This window comes from Petromyzon marinus, chromosome 10 (assembly GCF_048934315.1).
Source record: "Petromyzon marinus isolate PM22_M1 ecotype Great Lakes invasive population chromosome 10, UKy_Petmar_22M1.pri1.0, whole genome shotgun sequence".
NCBI lineage: Eukaryota > Metazoa > Chordata > Hyperoartia > Petromyzontiformes > Petromyzontidae > Petromyzon > Petromyzon marinus.
The window spans coordinates 4,302,502-4,324,544 of NC_133676.1; the positions used below are offsets into that span (position 1 = coordinate 4,302,502).

At 52.5% G+C, this 22,043-nt stretch overlaps 1 protein-coding gene across 1 annotated transcript; it reads left to right on the top strand.

Moving 5' to 3' along the window:
• The first annotated feature begins 1,114 nt into the window (after nt 1-1,114).
• On the top strand, nt 1,115-21,607 carry LOC116941073 (tetraspanin-31-like). Its single transcript, XM_032951679.2, has 6 exons — nt 1,115-1,443; nt 10,857-11,024; nt 12,570-12,650; nt 14,919-15,035; nt 15,553-15,645; nt 16,729-21,607. Exons 1-6 carry the CDS (start codon nt 1,372-1,374, stop codon nt 16,801-16,803), a joined length of 606 nt encoding a protein of 201 aa, XP_032807570.1. The 5' UTR covers nt 1,115-1,371; the 3' UTR covers nt 16,804-21,607.
• The last annotated feature ends 436 nt before the right edge of the window (nt 21,608-22,043 follow it).

Below are 22,043 nucleotides of genomic sequence, written 5' to 3' on the forward strand. Positions count from 1 at the left end.
GCCGAGAAAGAGGCTGTGTGAGCCCCGCGGGTGACAGAATATAGTGGCACGCGTTTTTTTTTTACTCGGAGAGGCTTGAAACTCACGGAGCATGTCCACGCTCACTATTTGAAGTGTACTGTAAAGGCAGACTTCGCTTAGCGCTCAAGATGCGTTCCTGGAGGAGTGAGTGCGAATGGAATCGGCAATATGAGTCATACCATTGTGTATATATGGGGGGGGGTCTTTCCAAATAAGCGTTATTTCTTTAGTATGAGAAATATTTGAGAGGCTTCATTGGTGTATCGATAATTGCGTTAATACAGCTGGTAAACATTTCGTAAGTGAACAAAACGAGTGTTTATAACATCACTAAGTAGTTTTGTCTGTATTTAGTTGAACCAGGCGAGAACCACGACTGATAAGCTCCCGCCCGTATCATGGGGTCGAGCATGAGCTCAGAAAATAAGTAAACCGGTGATAACACCCGATTATTCACTATCGCCTTGGGGCACGGTGGAGTGGTGGTGGGGGGGGGGATATTCTGAATACCCCGGGGCTGACTCGGGGGGGGGGGGGGGAACCCCCACGACATTTGAAATAATACAAAGCTGTCAACCCATATGGTTTACCCCGTATTCTTGTACAGGGGAATTGAGTTTCAGGGGAATTTAGTTTCAGGTCCATACGACGTACAGCCGTTTCAATACGGGCAAAAAAAATGTGTCTTTGTGTTTCTTCCTTGTGATGGGACTTTGAGATTTATAAGGGCACGGGGTGGCCAGTAAGGTCTCAATTGGTCTGTAATAAGCTGGGCAGCACTGATAAGGGCTTGACAGCGCTATGATAATGTAGAACACTGACAAACCGATGGTGGCCTCGTGTCCACCTTTCTGCACGTGTCGCATTTTCCACCTGCGCCGCGCGCACCTGAACCCCCGCCTGCTGCTGGCGCGTGCCTCGAATTACCTCGCCTCGTTTAAATATTCAGGGGGGCCTCGCACGGGGAGGGGTGGCAAGAGGTGAGGGCGACGACGGGCTGAGTCACGAATCACGCGATGCCGGTTGGGGGGGGTGGGTGGACCAGCGATGGTGATGTCGATAGCGGTGGCGGCGGTCGTGATGACATCAGCCCAAGCGGGTCCCGTGAACTCGTCAGCGGTGGCGGGGTCCACGTGGGCGGACACCGCCAATCGTGTCGGGTGGGCAGGCGACTTGGCCTGGGCCCTGCCTCGTAACGTCTGGGCGGGGCTACGGAGCGACAGGGAAGCGAGAAGAGAGGAGACACGGGGCGCTCCCATCCGCCTCTCGGCTACACACACAGAGAGAGAGACGCGCGGACACTAGACAGACACTAGGTAGACACGCGGGGAGACGGCGCGGGCACCTGACATGGCCAGCATGGGCTGCGGAGGATTCGCGTGCGCCAAGAACGCGCTGTGCGTGCTCAACCTGCTGTACATGGTGAGTCGCGATACGGGGGGGGGGTACTCAGACCCCCCACACCCTTCGTCATTGTTCACAATTCGCACAACGCCCCTCCGCATCCCACTGGATCGTCTCCACCGTCATCATCATCACCACCACCACCCCGCGCGGCATTCTAAGATCATCCCAATCCTGTCGACTCTCATCACCCCCACCCCCCACCGCAGGGCTGCTACCGAAAGGTTTGACGAGACCCTGTGGCCAAATGTCAGATGAGGTCTCTGTGAGACCCCGGGAGCAAATTTCCCCACCTGCCCCCCATCTCTCAGGCCCCCCCCCCAGACCCCGTGTCGCCCCCATCACCGCCATCCCTCCCCTGATCTCTCATCATCGTCCCCCGCATCGCTCACCCCCCCCCAACCCCCTCGTCTGTTGCTGATTGTCAGAATGTGACCCCGACACGCTGGATCCGAGTGTCATCACAGGATGGGAATGGGGGGTGGTGGTTGGTGGTGGTTGCTGAAGTGTATTGTGTTGGGGTAGAGGGGGGTGGTTGGTGGTTGCTGAAGTGTATTGTGTTGGGGTAGAGGGGGGGTGGTGATGGTTGCTGAAGTGTATTGTGTTGTTGTAGAGGGGTGGTGGTGGTGGTTGCTGAAGTGTATTGTGTTGGGGTAGAGGGGGGTGGTGGTGGTGGTTGCTGAAGTGTATTGTGTTGGGGTAGAGGGGGGTGGTTGGTGGTGGTGGTTGCTGAAGTGTATTGTGTTGTAGAGGGGGGCTGGGTGGTGGTTGCTGAAGTGTATTGTGTTGGGGTAGAGGGGGGGTGGTGGTTGGTGGTGGTGGTTGCTGAAGTGTATTGTGTTGGGGTAGAGGGGGGCTGGTGGTGGTGGTTGCTGAAGTGTATTGTGTTGGGGTAGAGGGGGGTGGTGGTGGTGGTGGTTGCTGAAGTGTATTGTATTGGGGTAGAGGGGGGTGGTGGTGGTTGCTGAAGTGTATTGTGTTGGGGTAGAGGGGGGTGGTTGGTGGTGGTGGTTGCTGAAGTGTATTGTGTTGTTGTAGAGGGGGGGTGGTGGTTGGTGGTGATGGTTGCTGAAGTGTATTGTGTTGGGGTAGAGGGGGGTGGTTGGTGGTGGTGGTTGCTGAAGTGTATTGTATTGGGGTAGAGGGGGGTGGTGGTGGTTGCTGAAGTGTATTGTGTTGGGGTAGAGGGGGGTGGTTGGTGGTGGTGGTTGCTGAAGTGTATTGTGTTGTAGAGGGGGGCTGGGTGGTGGTTGCTGAAGTGTATTGTGTTGGGGTAGAGGGGGGGTGGTGGTTGGTGGTGGTGGTTGCTGAAGTGTATTGTGTTGGGGTAGAGGGGGGCTGGTGGTGGTGGTTGCTGAAGTGTATTGTGTTGGGGTAGAGGGGGGGTGGTGGTGATGGTTGCTGAAGTGTATTGTGTTGGGGTAGAGGGGTGGTTGGTGGTGGTTGCTGAAGTGTATTGTGTTGTTGTAGAGGGGGGGTGGTGGTTGGTGGTGATGGTTGCTGAAGTGTATTGTGTTGGGGTAGAGGGGGGGTGGTGGTGATGGTTGCTGAAGAGTATTGTGTTGGGGTAGAGGGGGGTTGGTGGTGGTGGTTGCTGAAGTGTATTGTGTTGGGGTAGAGGGGGGTGGTGGTGGTGGTTGCTGAAGTGTATTGTGTTGGGGTAGAGGGGGGTGGTGGTGGTGGTTGCTGAAGTGTATTGTGTTGTTGTAGAGGGGTGGTTGGTGGTGGTTGGTGGTGGTTGCTGAAGTGTATTGTGTTGTTGTAGAGGGGGGGTGGTGGTTGGTGGTGATGGCTGCTGAAGTGTATTGTGTTGTTGTAGAGGGGTGGTTGGTGGTGGTTGGTGGTGATGGTTGCTGAAGTGTATTGTGTTGGGGTAGAGGGGGGGTGGTGGTGGTGGTTGCTGAAGTGTATTGTGTTGTAGAGGGGGGTGGTGGTGGTGGTTGCTGAAGTGTATTGTGTTGTAGAGGGGGGCTGGGTGGTGGTGGTTGCTGAAGTGTATTGTGTTGGGGTAGAGGGGGGCTGGGTGGTGGTGGTTGCTGAAGTGTATTGTGTTGTAGAGGGGGGGTGGTGGTGGTTGCTGAAGTGTATTGTGTTGGGGTAGAGGGGGTGGTGGTGGTTGCTGAAGTGTATTGTGTTGGGGTCGAGGGGGGTGGTTGTTGGTGGTGGTTGCTGAAGTGTATTGTGTTGGGGTCGAGGGGGGCTGGGGGGGTTCTCCGTGGACCCCGGGGGGGGCTCTCGGCTCTGGCTACAAAGGGGGGGGGGGGGTCTCGCCTCTCGGGCGCACAAAGATAGCGGCGCTGTGACGTCACGGTCTGCGCACTCCCGTCAACACAACACACAGACGTCGACACACACGCACGCCTTTATTCCAGTTCTGCTTTCGTCAGCTGCTGTTGTTGTTGTGGTTGTTGGGTTGTTGTTGTGGTTGTTGTCGTTAACCTTCGAAGCGGTTGTGGCTCTCAGCGTCGGGGTTCGTGTCGGTGGTGTTGTTTGTTGTTGATGACGGTGGTGGGTTGTTGTTGTTGTTTACGGCCTCTTGCCGATCCAGCCCGGGGTTTGGCGAATTTAGGAGGCATCACGTGACGGGTGCGGATGGCTTGTTGAAGCGCTCGTCCAGCAGTGGACTGAGCATGGCTGATGATGATGATGACGGCTCTATGCTCAAGGGGTGTGGCGTGGTCTGTTCGTGCCTCGAACGAAGCACTGACCAAATTGAATAGAATCCATACCCCTTTGTGAATGCATGGACTGCTGAATAAAGGGCTCTCGGTCACGTGTTGTCCGACCATACTTCACCACGCTGGTCATTGCGTGTTTTTGAAGGGGTGGGAGGGGGGAGAAAAACCGGCTTAGATATCACTCGCCACTGATGGGAATCCAACTCGGGTCACCAGGTTCATAGCGCAGTCCACTACCCACTGAGCCACGGCTCCATCGCAGCTTTGTGCCATTCCCTTAGGACAGCATAATAGTACTGTAATACAGTAGGCTGACGTTTCGAGCAGGAGCCCCTTAATGCCCTGGACTTGATTTCCAACCGATAGTCAATCTCTCTCCGCTGTCGACTCTTAAAGAGGGGCCGGCGCCCGAAACGTCAGCCTATTGATTATGCTTATGAAGGTGGTGGTGGTGGTGCGTGATGGGAGAGAGGGGTATTTATTGATCTCTTGTTCGCCACGGCTGCCAACAGGCGCCGTGTGTTTTGTATTCCCAGCGAGTTCATGCGGCCAGTGGTTAGCGCACTGCGCTATGAACCCGGCGAGTCTCATTCCCGGATACAGCTCACGCCGGTGGCGAGTGACATCTGAACCGGGTCCTGAGACTCCCCACCCTCGCTCACCACAATAGCAAATAATAATCATAATGCATTACATTGGGTATTTGTGCTTGTCCTTCAAAAAAAAAATCAACGCTCTCACGAAGGCGCTATGAATAGTCAGCCTGTTGGCGGGGCTGTGGGAAAATGAAGCTGATAACTCGACCCGAGCCGAGAGCCGCCGCCGCCGCCGCGTGATGGACATTACGAGGATGTGCAACGGCAGCGAAAACCAATGGAGCAGCATGGGCATCACAGGGGTGGGTGTTGGGGTTGGAGGGGTCGAGTGTCCAGTGATATCACAATCACGGTGTTGAGCCGCGAGCATTGTGAGGAGTGCGTGTTTGAACCCATCTTGTGATATTCTTGGTTCTTTCGGTAAATTCACAAATAAGAAAAATATAAAACAATAAAATTCTCACGACGTTTCGACCGCAGCACAAGCAATCATCATCATCAGGTGTGAAAACCACAACAAGAAAATTTGAAATAAGTGATTTTCTCGGTAAACTCCCAGTTCATCATTACACACTCCTGGGAGTTCTTCATCATTTTTGTAATGAACTATTTATCATTTGATGACTCACGGGCAGCAGAAGGCAGCGCAGAATAATACGTTGTTGTACTATACTTCGATGCGCCGGCATCAATGCTCCCCGCCTTCACAAACCGGGATGGTGAACTATGGTCAATAACCCAGACGACCCGTGGGCTACCTGGCCACATGATAAAAGCTCATTGACGTGGCTTATCACACGCTGGAATTTATCGTTGATTCTAAATGTGGAGAGAAATAAAACCCCAAAGGGCCCGGAGACAAATCCACGTGACCACGGGCAGAGAGAACACTCAAGACTCCAAATGTACAATTAGTATCGTCAGGGTCTGGGATCGAACCCATGGGCCTACATACTCGCCGAGGGAAATAACCAGTGCTGGATTATCCTAGCAGCACAAGTAGCTACTTATGTAGTAGCTACTTGTGTAGTACTTGTCTAGTAGCTACACATGCAGTAGTAGCTACACATGTAGTAGTAGCTACATATGGAGTAGCTACGGGCCCCGCACTTTCAAGGGCCCCGCGCTAAATGCTTTCAAGCCATCAATTCCGGTTCAGTGGTTCTGCACTTGCTCTATTACTATAGTACTGTACTGCCTTCAATGTTTATGAACGACTGGGTGTTTAAGGTGAGCGATTTGTCGTATTATCTGACTGTATAGCAAATGAAATAGTGATGTTAATGTAACGTTCTAATTTCTCACATTACATAACTAGCCCTGTCCACTTTGTTTATGACCCTTGGGCTACACCCATTCTAAACTTTTAAAAACAGTCTGCCACAACAGCTTTCCCCCACTTATTTCTTCCTGATGACGAACGCTGGTGTTGCGATCGAAACGTCGTAGTTTGTATTATTTTTCTTGTTATTTTCTTTGAACCTATCTACGTGACTTTACGGAAAGACCCAAAGAATATGAATTCCTGCAGTCACGAAAGCTTTATGTCAATATTTCTGGGTGATTATAGTGGGTAATGCTACAGGCCCCGCACGAGCTTAATCTGGCACTGGAAATAACATCGCGTCACCACGGTTGCCCCTGTTCTGACAGAATGTAGCATTACAGCCGCGTCTCCGTGTTTGGTTTGTCGTCACACAGAGTATGGCCCTCCGCGTAAAAAAAAAATGCTAAGAACACAAAATCAGTTTTCGTTCCCATCAGCCTTGGGGCCTCGTTTTGCAGCATCACGTGTTTAAGCAGCGGGCCCTCGACCGGTTTTGACCTTTCCGAGTCTCATCAGCAGTCTCATAAGCTGGCAAAATGTGATGGAATATAATGTTATTTTAGCAAATGCAAGGGTGCCTCGATTGGATTCATTAAAAATCAATGCCTCCGTTCGAGTCGTGTGTACGATTACATCCGATATGCGTGCGTGCGGAGCCCCGTTTGGGGTGGGTTAGCCACGGTGGCGAGATGTTGCCAGCCTCGGCTGTGGGTTCGATCCCGACCCAAGACGCCTGTATATTTGAAGTTTGCATGTTCTCCCCGTGGTCGTGTCGATTTCTCTCCGGGTCCTCCGATTTTTCTCTTCACATTTAGAAACACGCGCTTTGAGTATTTAGCTGCTGCGCATGGCCACGTGATAAGCCACTATCGTTGAGCTATCATTTGTGGCCAGGTCGCTTCTGGGAAAAAAAATATAGTTCATTGGGCCTTACCTGGTAAAATAAAAAAAACACATATTCTGATTTAATGCGTGGGGACTTTACCGAAAGAGCTAAGAATATCAATTACTGCAGTCACGAAAGCTTTAAATAAAAAAACATAGTTTATAGTTTGTACACTGTGTGACAAAGCTGTTGACCTGGGTTCGATTCACGACCACAGCTATAACATCGGTGTTGAGCGATCTCGGAACCGAAACTGGGCACCCTCCTCCACCCCGTTTCACCAACCCACGCTGATGAGAGTGGTGAAGTATGGTGAAACAATCTCCTTGAAACTGACAGCGTGTGGTGGGCACGTGCTCCCAGTTCGCTGCAGGCGATACATTCAGCACAAGCGGCACAATGAAAGGATCGACGATTGAATGGAATCGCAATGATTCATTGACCAACGTTGTTGTCGCTCGCTTTATTGCCATTACGTAATGGAGGCGAGCTCTTTCTTGTCTGTCCGTTCATCAAGAGCTCGCGCCGAGGGGGCTTTCTGTACGAGTCACCCTCCCGGAGACGGGGGGAAGGGCGTGCACGCAGGTAGCAGATATTGCAGCATGTCACGAGTTTAAGGTTTGGAGCAAGGTTGGCTCGTAAAGATACCTACTAACTACCTGTTTTCCTGCAATGAAAACACGGGGCATGCCAGGCGTTGTCGGAACGCCAAGACGTTTGCCTGCAGCGGCGCATTCGCCGACAGTGTACGTGTACAAGCCCTGTTGTCAATCTACTGCTGGATGAAGAGAGCCACCCCGATGCCATGCGGGGCTGTGGGGCTTATTTGACCATACTTCACCACGGCTGGCCAGTGCGGACCTGGGTGAAGGTTTCGCTGCAGTGTCCTCTGCTGCCCACAAAGACAATGATCCCCCCGCCCCCCTCTCCTCCTGTAGCCTACACGTGCTGTTAGTGAGCACCTATTGAAGAAGCGTGGGACACGGTGGGGGGGGGGTCCACTACCATAGCTGACGCCTTTGCGTCATCAGTGCTGATGTTTAAACTGCGCCAGGTACTCATTTAGGGCCGAGCCGACCTAGGGGAGGTCCGGGACCGGTTTCAGATGTGCACACTAATCTGCGACGCAGAATCGACAACAGGGTCTCCGTTAACCACTGTCCACACCCACCCACAAAGACAATTATCCCCATATCGTGTGAACAGACTGTTGGGGCAAGTGCTGTTTAGCGAGCACAAATGAAGGTCGGCATGGCTCAGGAAGCGGTGGCTGGTGAACACCACGCCCGGTCGTCTTTGTGGTCCCAGTGCTGATGTTTAGATTACACACCACTCCAGGTCCTTTGCTCATTTAGGGCTGAATCGACCTAGGGAGGAACACACAGGACCACTGGTATTGGCCGTGAACAAGAATCGTCCTTGGGTAGCCCGATTCGTAGCGCAATACGCCACCGCTCCCCGCACATCCACACGCGCCGTGCACGAACCAACAGCATGATCCTGCACAACAGCGCGTATTTGCCTTGTTGTGTAATGTTGTTGTACTGCACCTGATGGCGACACGGCAGTCGTGTGGCGTTCTTGCATTCAACGCCAGGCAACCACACAACAACAACATACGTTTACATGCCCACACCCTGCTGATGAGACTCGGGGAAGTCGAAATTAAATCCTGCTCCGTGTGTTTGCAATGTCGCAGTCCTGTAATGCGGCGTGCCGCGATGGTGAGATGTTTACTACCTCGCCTGGTATACAGGAGGTCGTGGGTTCGATCCCGATCCCGACCCTGACACCTGCTGTATATTTAGAGTTTGCGTGTCTCTCTCTCTCCCCGTGGACGTGTGGATTTTTCTCCTGGTCCTCCGGATTTCCCCTCCACATTTATAAACACGCGTTTAGAGTATTTGGCTGCGATACATTTCCACAAGATGATAAGCCGCCCCGTTGAGCTATCATTTGTAGCCAAGTCGCTTCTGAATAAGTAATATTTTTGAAAACACGCTTTAATGAAATGTACCGTACTAGTAATGGCAGAACTCCACGACTCCAGGAAGTGGCCCTGAAACTTGACACAACGTAAGGGGGCCGTGGTGATTTACAGCCAACGTTAGTTGACCGTGGACAATAAGACCCAAGCCGAAACATAACATATAAAAAAAATGTTTTAAAATATATATTCTTTATGATAGAATATAGTAGTCATCAGTATGACATAAGTATACCAAGTTTGCAGTCGATACCACATTGGGAAGTGGGTTAACATTGAGTTGCAAGATTTGAGGATATGACAACAGAGTGAGTTAATAAAACGCTTATAAAAAAGAGGTATATATAGCTCAGTTGGCCTTACCTGGTAAAATACAAATATTTCAGTTGTAATAGTTTAGTTGATAGTCATCTGTGTACGCAGTCAGCTCAAAGCTAAGACGCATGTTTTGCCCGATAGTAGGTGATTATGCAATAGCTCGAGTGAATATCTCACAGTATAATTTGTTTACGCAAACAAACGCTGCACAGTCGTTCCATAATACTAAGGACGTAAGCGCCCCTTGCTTAGCTGGCATCGTCTCACGAAGTCGCTCATTCATAGAAACAAATCCCCCTTCGTCTCGTGTACTCGGGTGCCAGGCTCGCTCAGTCGGGACAAGGTGTCTCCCAACGCCGATGAACATTGGGTGGTGTGATAATGTTCTTGGAGGTCTTTGAACCAGTGGTAGAAATTCCACATTCCTATGGTAGGTCGGGGGGTGGGGGTGCAGTTAATCCATGGAACAAGCATCATCGAGTTCCCGTTAAGCGGTACTCGCTTTCTCGGACTTCGGAGGGATGATGCGCTGAGTCGACTACCAATCGGTATTTGAATTAATGACCTGATTTTTAGTCGAGCAGTCTCTTCACACTTTCCCAACCCCATGAACCACCATGTTCATTCTCATCCATTTCTACTCAGATGCGCTTCTGCGGCCGTCTGGAACGCTCTTCTTTCTGATGTCAAGAAACCACTGGAACTATCCACTTTTAAATCTAGGTTGAAAACTCATTTCTTTAGAATAGCTTTTTGTTGTTTAGTTTAGTTTATTGTGCTTCCCCCGCACCTCCGATTAGCGCGGTCGACTACGTACGGCTTGAAAGAAGTTCAACTCACACACATGCTCCTTTCCCTCCGGCCACTCATTTCGTTCCGTCCAAAAACAACCTAAAAAATATATACTTATCCTTCACTGTACAAGCCTCCCACGTTGTGCTTGTGCCTTCTTCCCTGTGTCGTCCAGTATAGCTGTTAGTGTGCTGCGCTACGAACCCTGCGACCCGAGTTCGATTCTCGCTCACGGCCACCAACACCAGTGACGATTAATTTAACCGGTACTGGGTCTCCCCTAGGTCGACTCAGCCTCAAATGAGTACCTGGTGCGGTGTGTAAACTCATTCCCACTGGGGAGGCAAAGGTGCTCGGGCGTCGGACTCGCCACCCACTCTCTCGTGTACTCACTAACAGCACTTGTTATGGGTTATATGGGAGATCTTTGTCTTTGTACAGTATATAAATACTGCAATGAAGAGGACTGATTCTCTGAACCACTGTGTACTCATAGCCTCCCACCAAATATCACTCCACTTTACTCACCCGCAGTGACCCAGCGTGGTGAAGTATGGTAAAAAAAACACACACACGACCACTCGTACACGAGATGAGACCACGGCACGAGACACGGGTGACGGTGTACCTTGGCGGGCTCTCGCCTGGGTAAAAAAAAAAAACGGGCAGGATGGGCGGACGGGAGATGGAGCGTTGGGACCGGCCGGTGTGCGGGGGCTGGGCGGTCTGTCGCATCGCCGCGGCCGTGAAGGATGGCCCGACGGCTTTGGGGAGGGCCTTCCTCCAGCAGCGGATTGATCGCGGCTCGCGGCCGACGTTGATGAGCGGGTGGGTGGGCTGTGCGCAGGTGGTGGGGCTGCTTCTCATCTGCGTGGCTGCATACGCCAAGGGGATCGGAGTGGTGTCCAGCATCCAGATCATCGGTGGAGTCATCGCCGTGGGCTCCTTCCTCTTCCTCATCTCCATCCTGGGCCTCGTGGCTGCGGTGCGGCACCACCAGGTCCTGCTCTTCTTCGTATCCTTTCCGCGGCCCCCCCCCACCCTCCCTACTAACAACTACCTCGCCTGGTTTACAGGAGGTTGTGGGTTCGATTCCGACCTCGACGCCTACTGTATATTTGGAGTTTGCACGTTCTCCCCGTGGTAATTTGGATTTTTCCCTGGGTCCTGTGGTTTTTGACTCAACATTTAGAAACATGCATTTATTTGGCTGCTATAAATGTCCACATGATAAGCCACTTCATTGGGCTATCATTTGTGGCCAGGTCGCTTCTGAAAAAGATCCGTATAGCTCAGTGGGCCTTACTTGGTAAAATAAAAAGAATTGTAGTTTTTTTGTACCTACCTGACAATCTACTAGACCACTGAACCAACCACCACATCACTCACCCATTCATCAGCTCAAACACTCACATGCACCTCCGATTAGCGCGGTTGGCTACATACGGTGCGAAATAAATTCAACATACATACTCGCCTAAACACTCACAGACCCACCCGACCACTCAACCACCCAGCCACTCAAAAACACTCACTCAACCAGCCACCCAAATATAAGACCACTTCACTATCCACACACACACACGACTGCACACCAAACCACTCATCCAACCACCCACTCAACCATCCGTCCACCAGGCTATCCAGCAGAGACCCACGCGAACTGTGGTGAACAGCCAACAGCAAAAGCCGCTCCGCTATTGCCACCGACATCTTGGAAAATGGAACGGCAACGACTGCAACTACCATGCATCTCACTGGCCTGGCCACTAGGGGTGCTACGAACCATTGATATATCACCACCGATTTTGTGGCTCCAGGGGGCGTCGCACCCTTTGCACGCACGGAGACATGCTTCCGTGGTGCGAGGTCAGCACGCTGACCTTGCAATCCAGAGGTCGTCGGTTCGATGGCAACTCGGGGGGCCGTGGCAGGTAATTGAGACGGAGATGCACATTTATTAAATCCAGAATCAGAATATTTTTTTCAGAATCAGAATCTTTTATTTCTTTATTTTCACATGTTCAGTAGGGGCGGGGTAGCAAGTTGCAACAACAAACAATACAAAAAAAAACAATAGTGCAAAATAGAGGAAAAGGTAAGAAAGTCACGGAAAATAACCAAATAAATAAAGTGTATAAGTTTTATATAAGTTATATAAAATAAAGTATATAAATGCCCCCCCAACACTCACCGCCTCTGTCCACCCAGCAGGTCACGTGTGGTGGGGTAAAGTGTGGGTGCTCCCACATCTTCCAGGATGTCTAGCCATTGTGGAAGAGTAGATCAAAAACACCCCGTCACGAGCGCGTCCTCGAGCGGAGGAGGCCTCTCCGCCACCGGCGAGCAAAACATCGCGGGGCTGCAATTAATCCCACCAGCCACTCGTGGCCGCTATGCTTCTCCACAATCGATTTTAAATGCGTGAATCGATGCCCTGCCAGAGCGAGGCCACGCGTCCTCGCCGCGTGTGTGCGTGGTCACGGCCTGGACAAAGAAGCTGCGTCAGCCACCCTTAACGCCTCCTCCACCACCTCCTCGTCTTCGTCCTCCTCATCAGTACATGCTCATCCTCTTCGTGCTCTTCCTCGTGCAGCTGAGCGTCTCCTGCGCCTGCCTGGCTCTCGACCGCATCCACCAGGTGGGTGAGAAAACTACCAAAGTCTCTGGAAGAGTGAGACGCTCCGGAGACTAAGACGCACCCCAAACCTGTGCCCGGTGTCAATAGCGTTATACAGGTCTAGTCACACACACACACACACGCTTGCGTGTTATACAGGTCTAGTCACACACACACACACGCGCGTTATACAGGTCTAGTCACACACACACACACGCTTGCGTGTTATACAGGTCTAGTCACACACACACACACGCTTGTGCGTTATACAGGTCTAGTCACACACACACACACGCGCGTTATACAGGTCTAGTCACACACACACGCTTGCATGTTATACAGGTCTAGTCACACACACACATACGCTTGCGCGTTATACAGGTCTAGTCACACACACACACACGCTTGTGCGTTATACAGGTCTAGTCACACACACACACACACGCTTGCGCGTTATACAGGTCTAGTCACACACACACACGCTTGCGCGTTATACAGGTCTAGTCACACACACACACGTGCGTTATACAGGTCTAGTCACACACACACGCTTGTGCGTTATACAGGTCTAGTCACACACACACACTTGCGCGTTATACAGGTCTAGTCACACACACACGCTTGCGCGTTATACAGGTCTAGTCACACACACACACAGACGCTTGCGCGTTATACAGGTCTAGTCACACACACACACTTGCGCGTTATACAGGTCTAGTCACACACACACACACACGCTTGCGCGTTATACAGGTCTAGTCACACACACACACGCTTGCGCGTTATACAGGTCTAGTCACACACACACACGCTTGCGCGTGGGCAGCTACCGGACTTTAAGATGCACCCCTAGCTATCGGCTTACATACAGAGAGGGGGTGGGGGGGGGGAGTGCCTCTTGTCGTCCAGAGAATATTGGTATTAGATGACGCATCAGGTGAGAGTTTTGCTTGACCATATCCCATTGTGAACGCGCAAGCGGTTAGCGTTAATTTTCTTTAGAGAGGCCTAGCGCCGTTGTTATTAAAGACATTGTATTCACCGCAGAGAACCGTAGCGACACGACCGCGCTCTATGAGACTGTGCCACACGCCCTCCAGCATGGCCTTGTGGGAGCCTCGGTACCCATGAAGTTATTCGAGTTTTCCGATTCCTTTCCGATGGCGTATGTGTACGTCATCGGAATGGGAAAGGGTTAATATCCTGAAGCTATTCTCAATCCTGAAAACTCTAGGGGGATGGTAAAATGAGTTAGAAATGACCAAACCACCAATGAGATTAACGTGCAGACAACAACATTCCGGTCACTGTTGATTTTGGACGAGGTCAATGGTTATCGGTCGTACAGAGCTCGTAATCCATACCAGGGCTCCCTCCTTGCTCTCTAACAGAATGAGCCCTTTCTTTAACTCTGCGTGCCGAACGTTAGTCAAGCAAGCGCTGTGGCTGTCCGATTTATAGACGGGCAGATTAAGCTTATTTTTTTAAAGATTTAGATCAACATTGGGCTGTAGGAAAAATCCACCAGGCGGCGTTGATCCATTCTGAAAAGGCTGTGACCAACAATTAAAGTGCCCGGATGAATTTAACCCCGTCATACACTCGAGACGTAAAGTACTAGCGTCATCTCTTGGTAGAAAGTTTTACGTTTTTTTGTTGCATGAATTCTCCTTTGGCGATTTTTGCCGTCAGCCGCAGAGAAAATTGCTGCACGCTTGCGATGCCATTGCTTGTTGGAATTTCTCCTGCGATCCACCACAAAATGTATCTTTGCGATCATCCACCCGTGCATCGTGATGGCCATTGAAAGTTAGATCGCACAGACTCTGATCAAAACACCCGGAACGTCCCCGACCTCGTCAGATCTCAAAAGCTAAGCAGGTAGGAGCCTGGATTACGCTGGGTTGGGCGACCACCGTGCAAAAACGGTGGCGAGATGTTAACTACCTCGCCTGGTGTACGGGAGGTCTTGAGTTCAATCCCGACCCTGACGCCTGCTGTATATTTGGAATTCGCGTGTCTCTCTCTCCCCTTGGTGGCATGGATTTTTCTCCGGGTCCTCCGGTTTTTCCCTCCACATTTAAAAGCACTTTTAGAGTATTTGGCTGCTATACATTTCCACGTGATAATTCACTTCGTTGAGCACTAATTTGTGACAGGTTGCTTCTGAAAGAGAGCTATATAGCTCAGCGAGGCCTTACCTGGTAAAATATATTTTAAAAAATAGTGCAACATTAGTAGCACTGTGTCCTGCTGACTGTGGGGCGCGTGCCCTGTGGACATCCGCAGATAAACCTGCTGCACATCGGCTGGAACAACGCATCTCCCGCCACGCGCAACGACATCCAGACGCACTTCCACTGCTGCGGATTCAACGACACCGCGCAAGCCACTAACTGCACCAAGGTCGGGCGGGCTGATGACTCCTAAGAGGGAGAAACCTCCTGGGTGGGGTTCGACTGGAATTAGGGGGTAGTAGGGGTTAGCGTTGCCACATCTCTGGGGGTTTGACCTGGACTGTCCGGCGAATGGCATCTGTGTGCGGTGGCTAGCATGAGGATTTGATTTGTGCCGAGATCTGGTGCTGGTTATTGTATTTTTGTATGGGCTGGAGAGCGGTGGCGCAGTGGTTAGCGCAGTGTGCAACGATTACAAGTCACCCGGGTTCGATTACTGCTCACGACCAATAACAGTCGCAAATATTCGAACCGGTCCTGGGCCTTCCTAGGTCGACTCAGCCTTAAATGAGAACCTGGTGCGGTGTGTAGTAAACATCACTACTGGGGAGACAAAGGCAGCCAGGCGTAGTGTTGGCAACTCACCCCTTCGTATGCCGTTCCGGCCTTCACGGGTGTTGCTCGCTGACAGCACTTGCCCCAACAACAGTGAAAGGCTACATGGAGGATCTTTGTCTTTGGTACAGGGTTCTTCTCCATGCCTGGACGTCTTGCAGAGTTTCTCGGAGCAGGTGCTGCAGGTGGCGGGCGGTGTGGGCCTCTTCTTCTCCTTCACCGAGGTCAGCACCACCTCTCCCTCACCGCTCACCCCCGCCACTCACCACCGCGGCTCACCGCCGCCACTCGCCACCAGCACTCACCACCTCTACTCACCTCAAAACTCACCACCGCCGCCACTCACCACCGTCATGATGACTCGTCCCATGATCTTCACTCGTTGGTTCCTCCACCCATGTTGAGTACCCGGTCTCATACACTACACTGTGTTCAACCACCACCACCACCAACCACCACACCGTGTTTAACCACCACCAAACTGTGTTCATCCACCACCACACTGTTCAACCACCACCACCACCACACTGTGTTAAACCACCACCACCCTGTTCAACAAACACCACAACACTCGCCTGTTTCTTCCTTCTCCGAAGGTCGTATGACTTTTCTCACTTCAAGAAACGCGTAAAATGTTATCCATGACAACCTTAATCGGGCTGTTTGTTTCTGGCCACTTGGCGTTTTTTGGGCCTTCGGGCCCTGTAACTTAACGTAAATCCACGCTACCGCCAGCGGGTGGCGCTGTCCTCCTGGGCTCGGTCAGCGTCCGATCACCCCACGTGACCTCTATTATTCACACGTCACAAGGCGGGCGGCACTTCCCCACGCACCCCCGCTGCATCGACTTCGGTGCTCGCGCGCATGGTAGACCGATCGAATTTTTTTTATTCTCTATAATCTATTCTTTGGGTTACACCACGTAATGGTGGATTGAATCCGTGTTATTAGCAACCCTCCACCAACCTGACATATTTATAGTTGTGTTTTAATTTATCAGAGCCTGAAATGTAGCCAAATTAAGTGAAAACTCACATGCTATGGAATGGGTTTTTTTTCTTTGTGACCGGTGCTGAGACCATCTACTCATAACATTGAGAAGCCGGTGTAATCGGCTGACCCTGGAAATATTTCTGCACACAGCATCCAGTCTATCCCCTCGCTATGGCCGTAGTTAACATCGTCACATCCGGTTCTTCTTGGCTCACTCCGGATCTACCAGCGACCCGGAAAAAAAAACATTTACTCAAAGAGATGAATGCCTCACAAGGTCGTGACCTCCTGCGATCGTCTCTGTCTCCACGCAGATTGTCACCGTGTGGCTCACCTGGCGCTTCAGGAACATGAAGGACCCGCAGGCCGATCCCAACGCCTTCCTCTAGCCGAGCGTCGCCTCTCCAGTCCACACCCCAACACTCCCCCCTCTCCTCTCCCGCCCCCCCTCCCCCGCCTCCCGACCCCCACCACGACTCATATTTGCCAGCGCCGTGCCGCTAAGCTGCCTTTGCTCTGTATCAACCGCGCACGCGCGCGCGAGGAGTTGTTTGGCGGCGCTCGGGGGAAGCCGATTCGCCGGCCTCGCCACTGCGCTGCTGCTCCTCTTGCGACGCCCTCATCAAAAGTCGCTCGTGGCGCTCGCTCGGAGGACGAGCGAGCCATCACGAGCACGTCTCTTCGCGTGAAAGGCGCGAGCACGCGATAACGCACGCGTGCGCGCTCGCTCGCATCCGCAGACAAGCCAGTGATTCTGGAACGTTGGACCAACGTTGGCATATTTACTGGGAAGCGGACACACACACACACTAACGCGCACACACGCGTATATGCATGTATACATGCACGCACACAAGACAAAAATCCCCTGTATAGCCTTAACAGACTGTTGGGGAAAGTGCTGTTAGCGAGCACCTGTGCAGGCCGACATGGCACATGAAGGCGATTGGTGGCCAGCACCACGCCCGGCCGCCTTTGTATCCCGAGTGGCAATGTTTACACACCACACCAGGTACTCATTTAAGGCGGAGTTCACATGGGGAAGGCCCAGGAACGGTTTAGATAATCGTCACTGATGTTGGCCACGAGCGGGAATCGAACTCTGGTCGCCGGGTTAGAAGCGCAACGCGCTAACCACTGAGCCACCGCTCCTCATACATGCACATGTACACATATACTAAAGGTCACTTGCAAATGAGACTGTCCTGGTCCCATTTATTCTCACCTTGTTAAACAAAATAAACATCACTAAAGCACACACGCAATGAATAGTACACACGCACACCAAACCACCACCCACGTACATACACATATACATGCGCACATGCACATTGACCTCTCTCTGAGCTTGGTTCACCCCCTTTCACCCAAATCAAGTTCTCTGAAGGCATCATGCAGATGGCACTATGCCCGGCCGCCTTTGTCTCTCCAGCACTTAATGTTTATTCACTATAGCAGCTATTTGCACACACTGCGATGCATTCACACGCTAAGCACACACATACACACTGAGTACACATGCATACACTAAGTATACACGCGCATAGGCCCAGACAAAAGGCAGGTCGGCAACTTTAGAAGTTCACATCCGTGATGTTGGGGGGGGGGGGTGAGACAAATGCGAGTGTTGGAGGAGGGGGAGGAGGTAGGATGAGCCTCACCATCTCAGAGGGTGAGGGCAGTGGCGTAACTACATCATCAGCTTAGGGGGTGCGGCAAACCGGTTAGGTGGGGCCCCAGGACCGTAAAAAAACAAATCTCATGGTGGTTGACAAGGGGGCCCCCAACTGGTAGCTTTGGCCACCAGGGGGGCGTGGGCAAGGCACCCCCTGCCCCCCAAGCTCGTTACGCTACTGGGTGAGGGCACCTGTGATCCCGGTAGCGTCTCGCCCACAATGTTATTGGTGAGCCAGGCTGCTGGGCAGCGTGTGGGGCTGCCAGTCTCACTGTTACCGTGGGTGAGGTGGGGAGCGTTCGGAAGCTGTCCGTGACCACAGATAGTAAAGGAGTGAGAGTCATTGAAGGAAATTCTATCTGGGTCACGTGACCGATCCACTAATAATAGCGTTGTAGGGCGAGGATCCGTCGGACACCGTGGTTGGTGATCTCCACGTCACTGGGACTCGAGGCTGGGTCGAGCGATCTCGACACACGGGGTAAGGGGGAGGAGTTCCATAGAGACGGACACAGAAGGGTGCCGCGGTGTCTGGGAGATGTTAACTACCTCGCCTGGTATACAGGAGGTCGTGGGCTCGATCCCGATCTTGACCTCTGTATATTTGGAGTTTGCATGTTCTCCCCGTCGTGTGGATTTTTCTCCGGATCATCCGGGTTTTCCCTCCCCATTTAGAAACGTGCGTTTAGAGTATTTGGCTGCTGCTATAAATTCCCACGTGATAAGCAACTTGGTTGAGCTATCATTTGTGGCCAGGTCGCTTCTGAAAAAGAGCCGTGTAGCTTAGTGGGCCTTACCTGGTCAAAAAAAAATAGAGACACCGAGCCATGGAGATACAGAGGTGACACACCGAGACAGGAACAAATGGAGACGTGGAAATTCACGGATAGACACAGAGAGGGGGTGGACACAGAGACAGACAAAAAAACGACATTAAGAGAGACGCAGATGATAGACGGGTACATTCACTTTTGGAGCTTCGTAAATAAGAGTGAACGCGCCATCCACACGTACAGACATCACTGGTCTAGAGGGGCCCTGAGTGACCCTGGGGGGCCTTGAGTGACCCTGAGTGACCCGGATGGGCCCTGAGGGGTCCTGAGGGGCTCTGGGTGCCCCGAGGAGGCCGGAGGGAGCCGGGCCGGGCTCGGTGGCCCCTCGGTTCAATTCCTCAACATTCCAACACCAGCTCCATCAACAGAATCCACATTCACCCAACTCTTATCGTGACTGTCAACAACAAACGACATCATCTGCAGATCTCAGTTTTAACCTGTTTGGAGAATATCGTGATGATTTATTCTTGACGTGTTTTTCTATAATACCGTAGTAATGATTATAATACTGTAACAATACCGTAACAATACTAGTTATACCAATACCGTAGTAGTGCTGATGGTAATAATAACTGTAATGCATTAATTTAACAGACCCCCCTCCGACCGCCCAGTAAACATGAAACGTTGGGCCAACGTTGATCCAACAATTCCAACCACGTGCCAACGTTGGCCGAACGTCGGCACGTTCACTGGGCACTAGCATGAAGCGTTTTTTTTTTTTTACGGTCGGGCGTGCCCGTAGCGACCCGACCGCGCTGGTGCTCGAGCGCACGATTCGGAGGCCTCTCGCGGCCGTCGCCCTGGGCCTCGCGCTCTCACCACGGGGGGGAGGGGGGGGCAGCCGGGACGGTGACGCGTGGCGCACGCACGCGCGCGTGAGGATCTGTGGTCTTCACGCGCGTGAGGATCTGTGGTCTTCACGCGCGTGAGGATCTGTGGTCTTCACGCGCGTGAGGATCTGTGGTTTTCACGCGCGTGAGGATCTGTGGTCTTCACGCGCGTGAGGATCTGTGGTCTTCACGCGCGTGAGGATCTGTGGTCTTCACGCGCGTGTGAGGATCTGTGGTCTTCACGCGCGTGAGGATCTGTGGTCTTCACGCGCGTGAGGATCTGTGGTCTTCACGCGCGTGTGAGGATCTGTGGTCTTCACGCGTGTGAGGATCTGTAATTTTCACGCGCGCGTGAGGATCTGTGGTCTTCACGCGCGTGAGGATCTGTGGTTTTCACGCGCGTGAGGATCTGTGGTCTTCACGCGCGTGAGGATCTGTGGTTTTCACGCGCGCGTGAGGATCTGTGGTTTTCACGCGCGTGAGGATCTGTGGTTTTCACGCGCGTGAGGATCTGTGGTCTTCACGCGCGTGAGGATCTGTGGTCTTCACGCGCGTGAGGATCTGTGGTTTTCACGCGCGTGAGGATCTGTGGTCTTCACACGCGCGTGAGGATCTGTGGTTTTCACGCGCGTGAGGATCTGTGGTCTTCACGCGCGTGAGGATCTGTGGTTTTCACGCGCGTGAGGATCTGTGGTTTTCACGCGCGTGAGGATCTGTGGTCTTCACGCGCGTGAGGATCTGTGGTCTTCACGCGCGTGAGGATCTGTGGTCTTCACGCGCGTGAGGATCTGTGGTCTTCACGCGCGTGAGGATCTGTGGTTTTCACGCGCGCGTGAGGATCTGTGGTTTTCACGCGCGTGAGGATCTGTGGTTTTCACGCGCGTGAGGATCTGTGGTCTTCACGCGCGTGAGGATCTGTGGTTTTCACGGCGCGCGTGAGGATCTGTGGTCTTCACGCGCGCGTGAGGATCTGTGGTTTTCACGCGCGTGAGGATCTGTGGTCTTCACGCGCGTGAGGATCTGTGGTTTTCACGCGCGTGAGGATCTGTGGTCTTCACGCGCGTGAGGATCTGTGGTTTTCACGCGCGTGAGGATCTGTGGTCTTCACGCGCGCGTGAGGATCTGTGGTTTTCACGCGCGCGTGAGGATCTGTGGTTTTCACGCGCGTGAGGATCTGTGGTTTTCACGCGCGTGAGAATCTGTGGTTTTCACGCGCGCGTGAGGATCTGTGGTCTTCACGCGTGTGAGGATCTGTGGTTTTCACGCGCGCGTGAGGATCTGTGGTCTTCACGCGTGTGAAGATCTGTGGTTTTCACGCGCGTGAGGATCTGTGGTCTTCACGCGCGTGAGGATCTGTGGTTTTCACGCGCGCGTGAGGATCTGTGGTCTTCACGCGTGTGAGGATCTGTGGTTTTCACGCGCGTGAGGATCTGTGGTCTTCACGCGCGTGAGGATCTGTGGTTTTCACGCGCGTGTGAGGATCTGTGGTTTTCACGCGCGTGAAGATCTGTGGTTTTCACGTAGCGGACAACTCGATCCACCCAACTCCGGCTCCCCCCCCCCGCCATCTGTCTACCGGCTTGCTTCACGCCATCCACTCGTCAATCTCAAGCTACTCCTGACGGCCTGAGGTGCCCGCAAGTGAAGTTTTTTTAGTAAGTTCCCGAGGTAGCGACGTGGTTGCCGTAGAGTGCAAGTTGGAGCGCGCATTTTGGTTTTTGTTGTTGAGAACATGCCACGCCACACATTTCAGGTGTCGCCGGTCGCGTTTATAGGCGTGTGTATGTAAATACCGCTAGGAGTGTCGGCGCGTTTGTTAGTATTTATTAAATCCACTTATTTAAGGCAACGCGCGCTGTGTGATCCTCGTGTGTGGGTCCGACGCGCGGAGCTGCGGCCACCGGGGGGGGGGGGGGAGGTGGCGGGAGCGAACCGTCGGCACCAGGAGCGAGCGAGTGGTGGTGGTGACTCACGAACGAACGGAATCATGTATCCTGGTCAGGAGTCAAACTCGGCAACTTTACACCTCTGCGGCGTCAATAAAACTGCCACCCCCCTGCCCTCCCCAGCGGTCGTCACTATGCACGTGACAACCAGTGGTCGTCACGTGCATAGACTCCTGCGTGCCATGGTAATGTGGAATTTCCAAACCCTGGATTGGGGGGCTGTGAACGGGAGATGAGGACCCCGAACCCTGCACTCGTTTGGACAGGAAGCCACTTTTATTTTTATATTTTAATTTACAGAAGCAACGGGTGCCAGAGCCGCACCTCAAGGCACCGGAG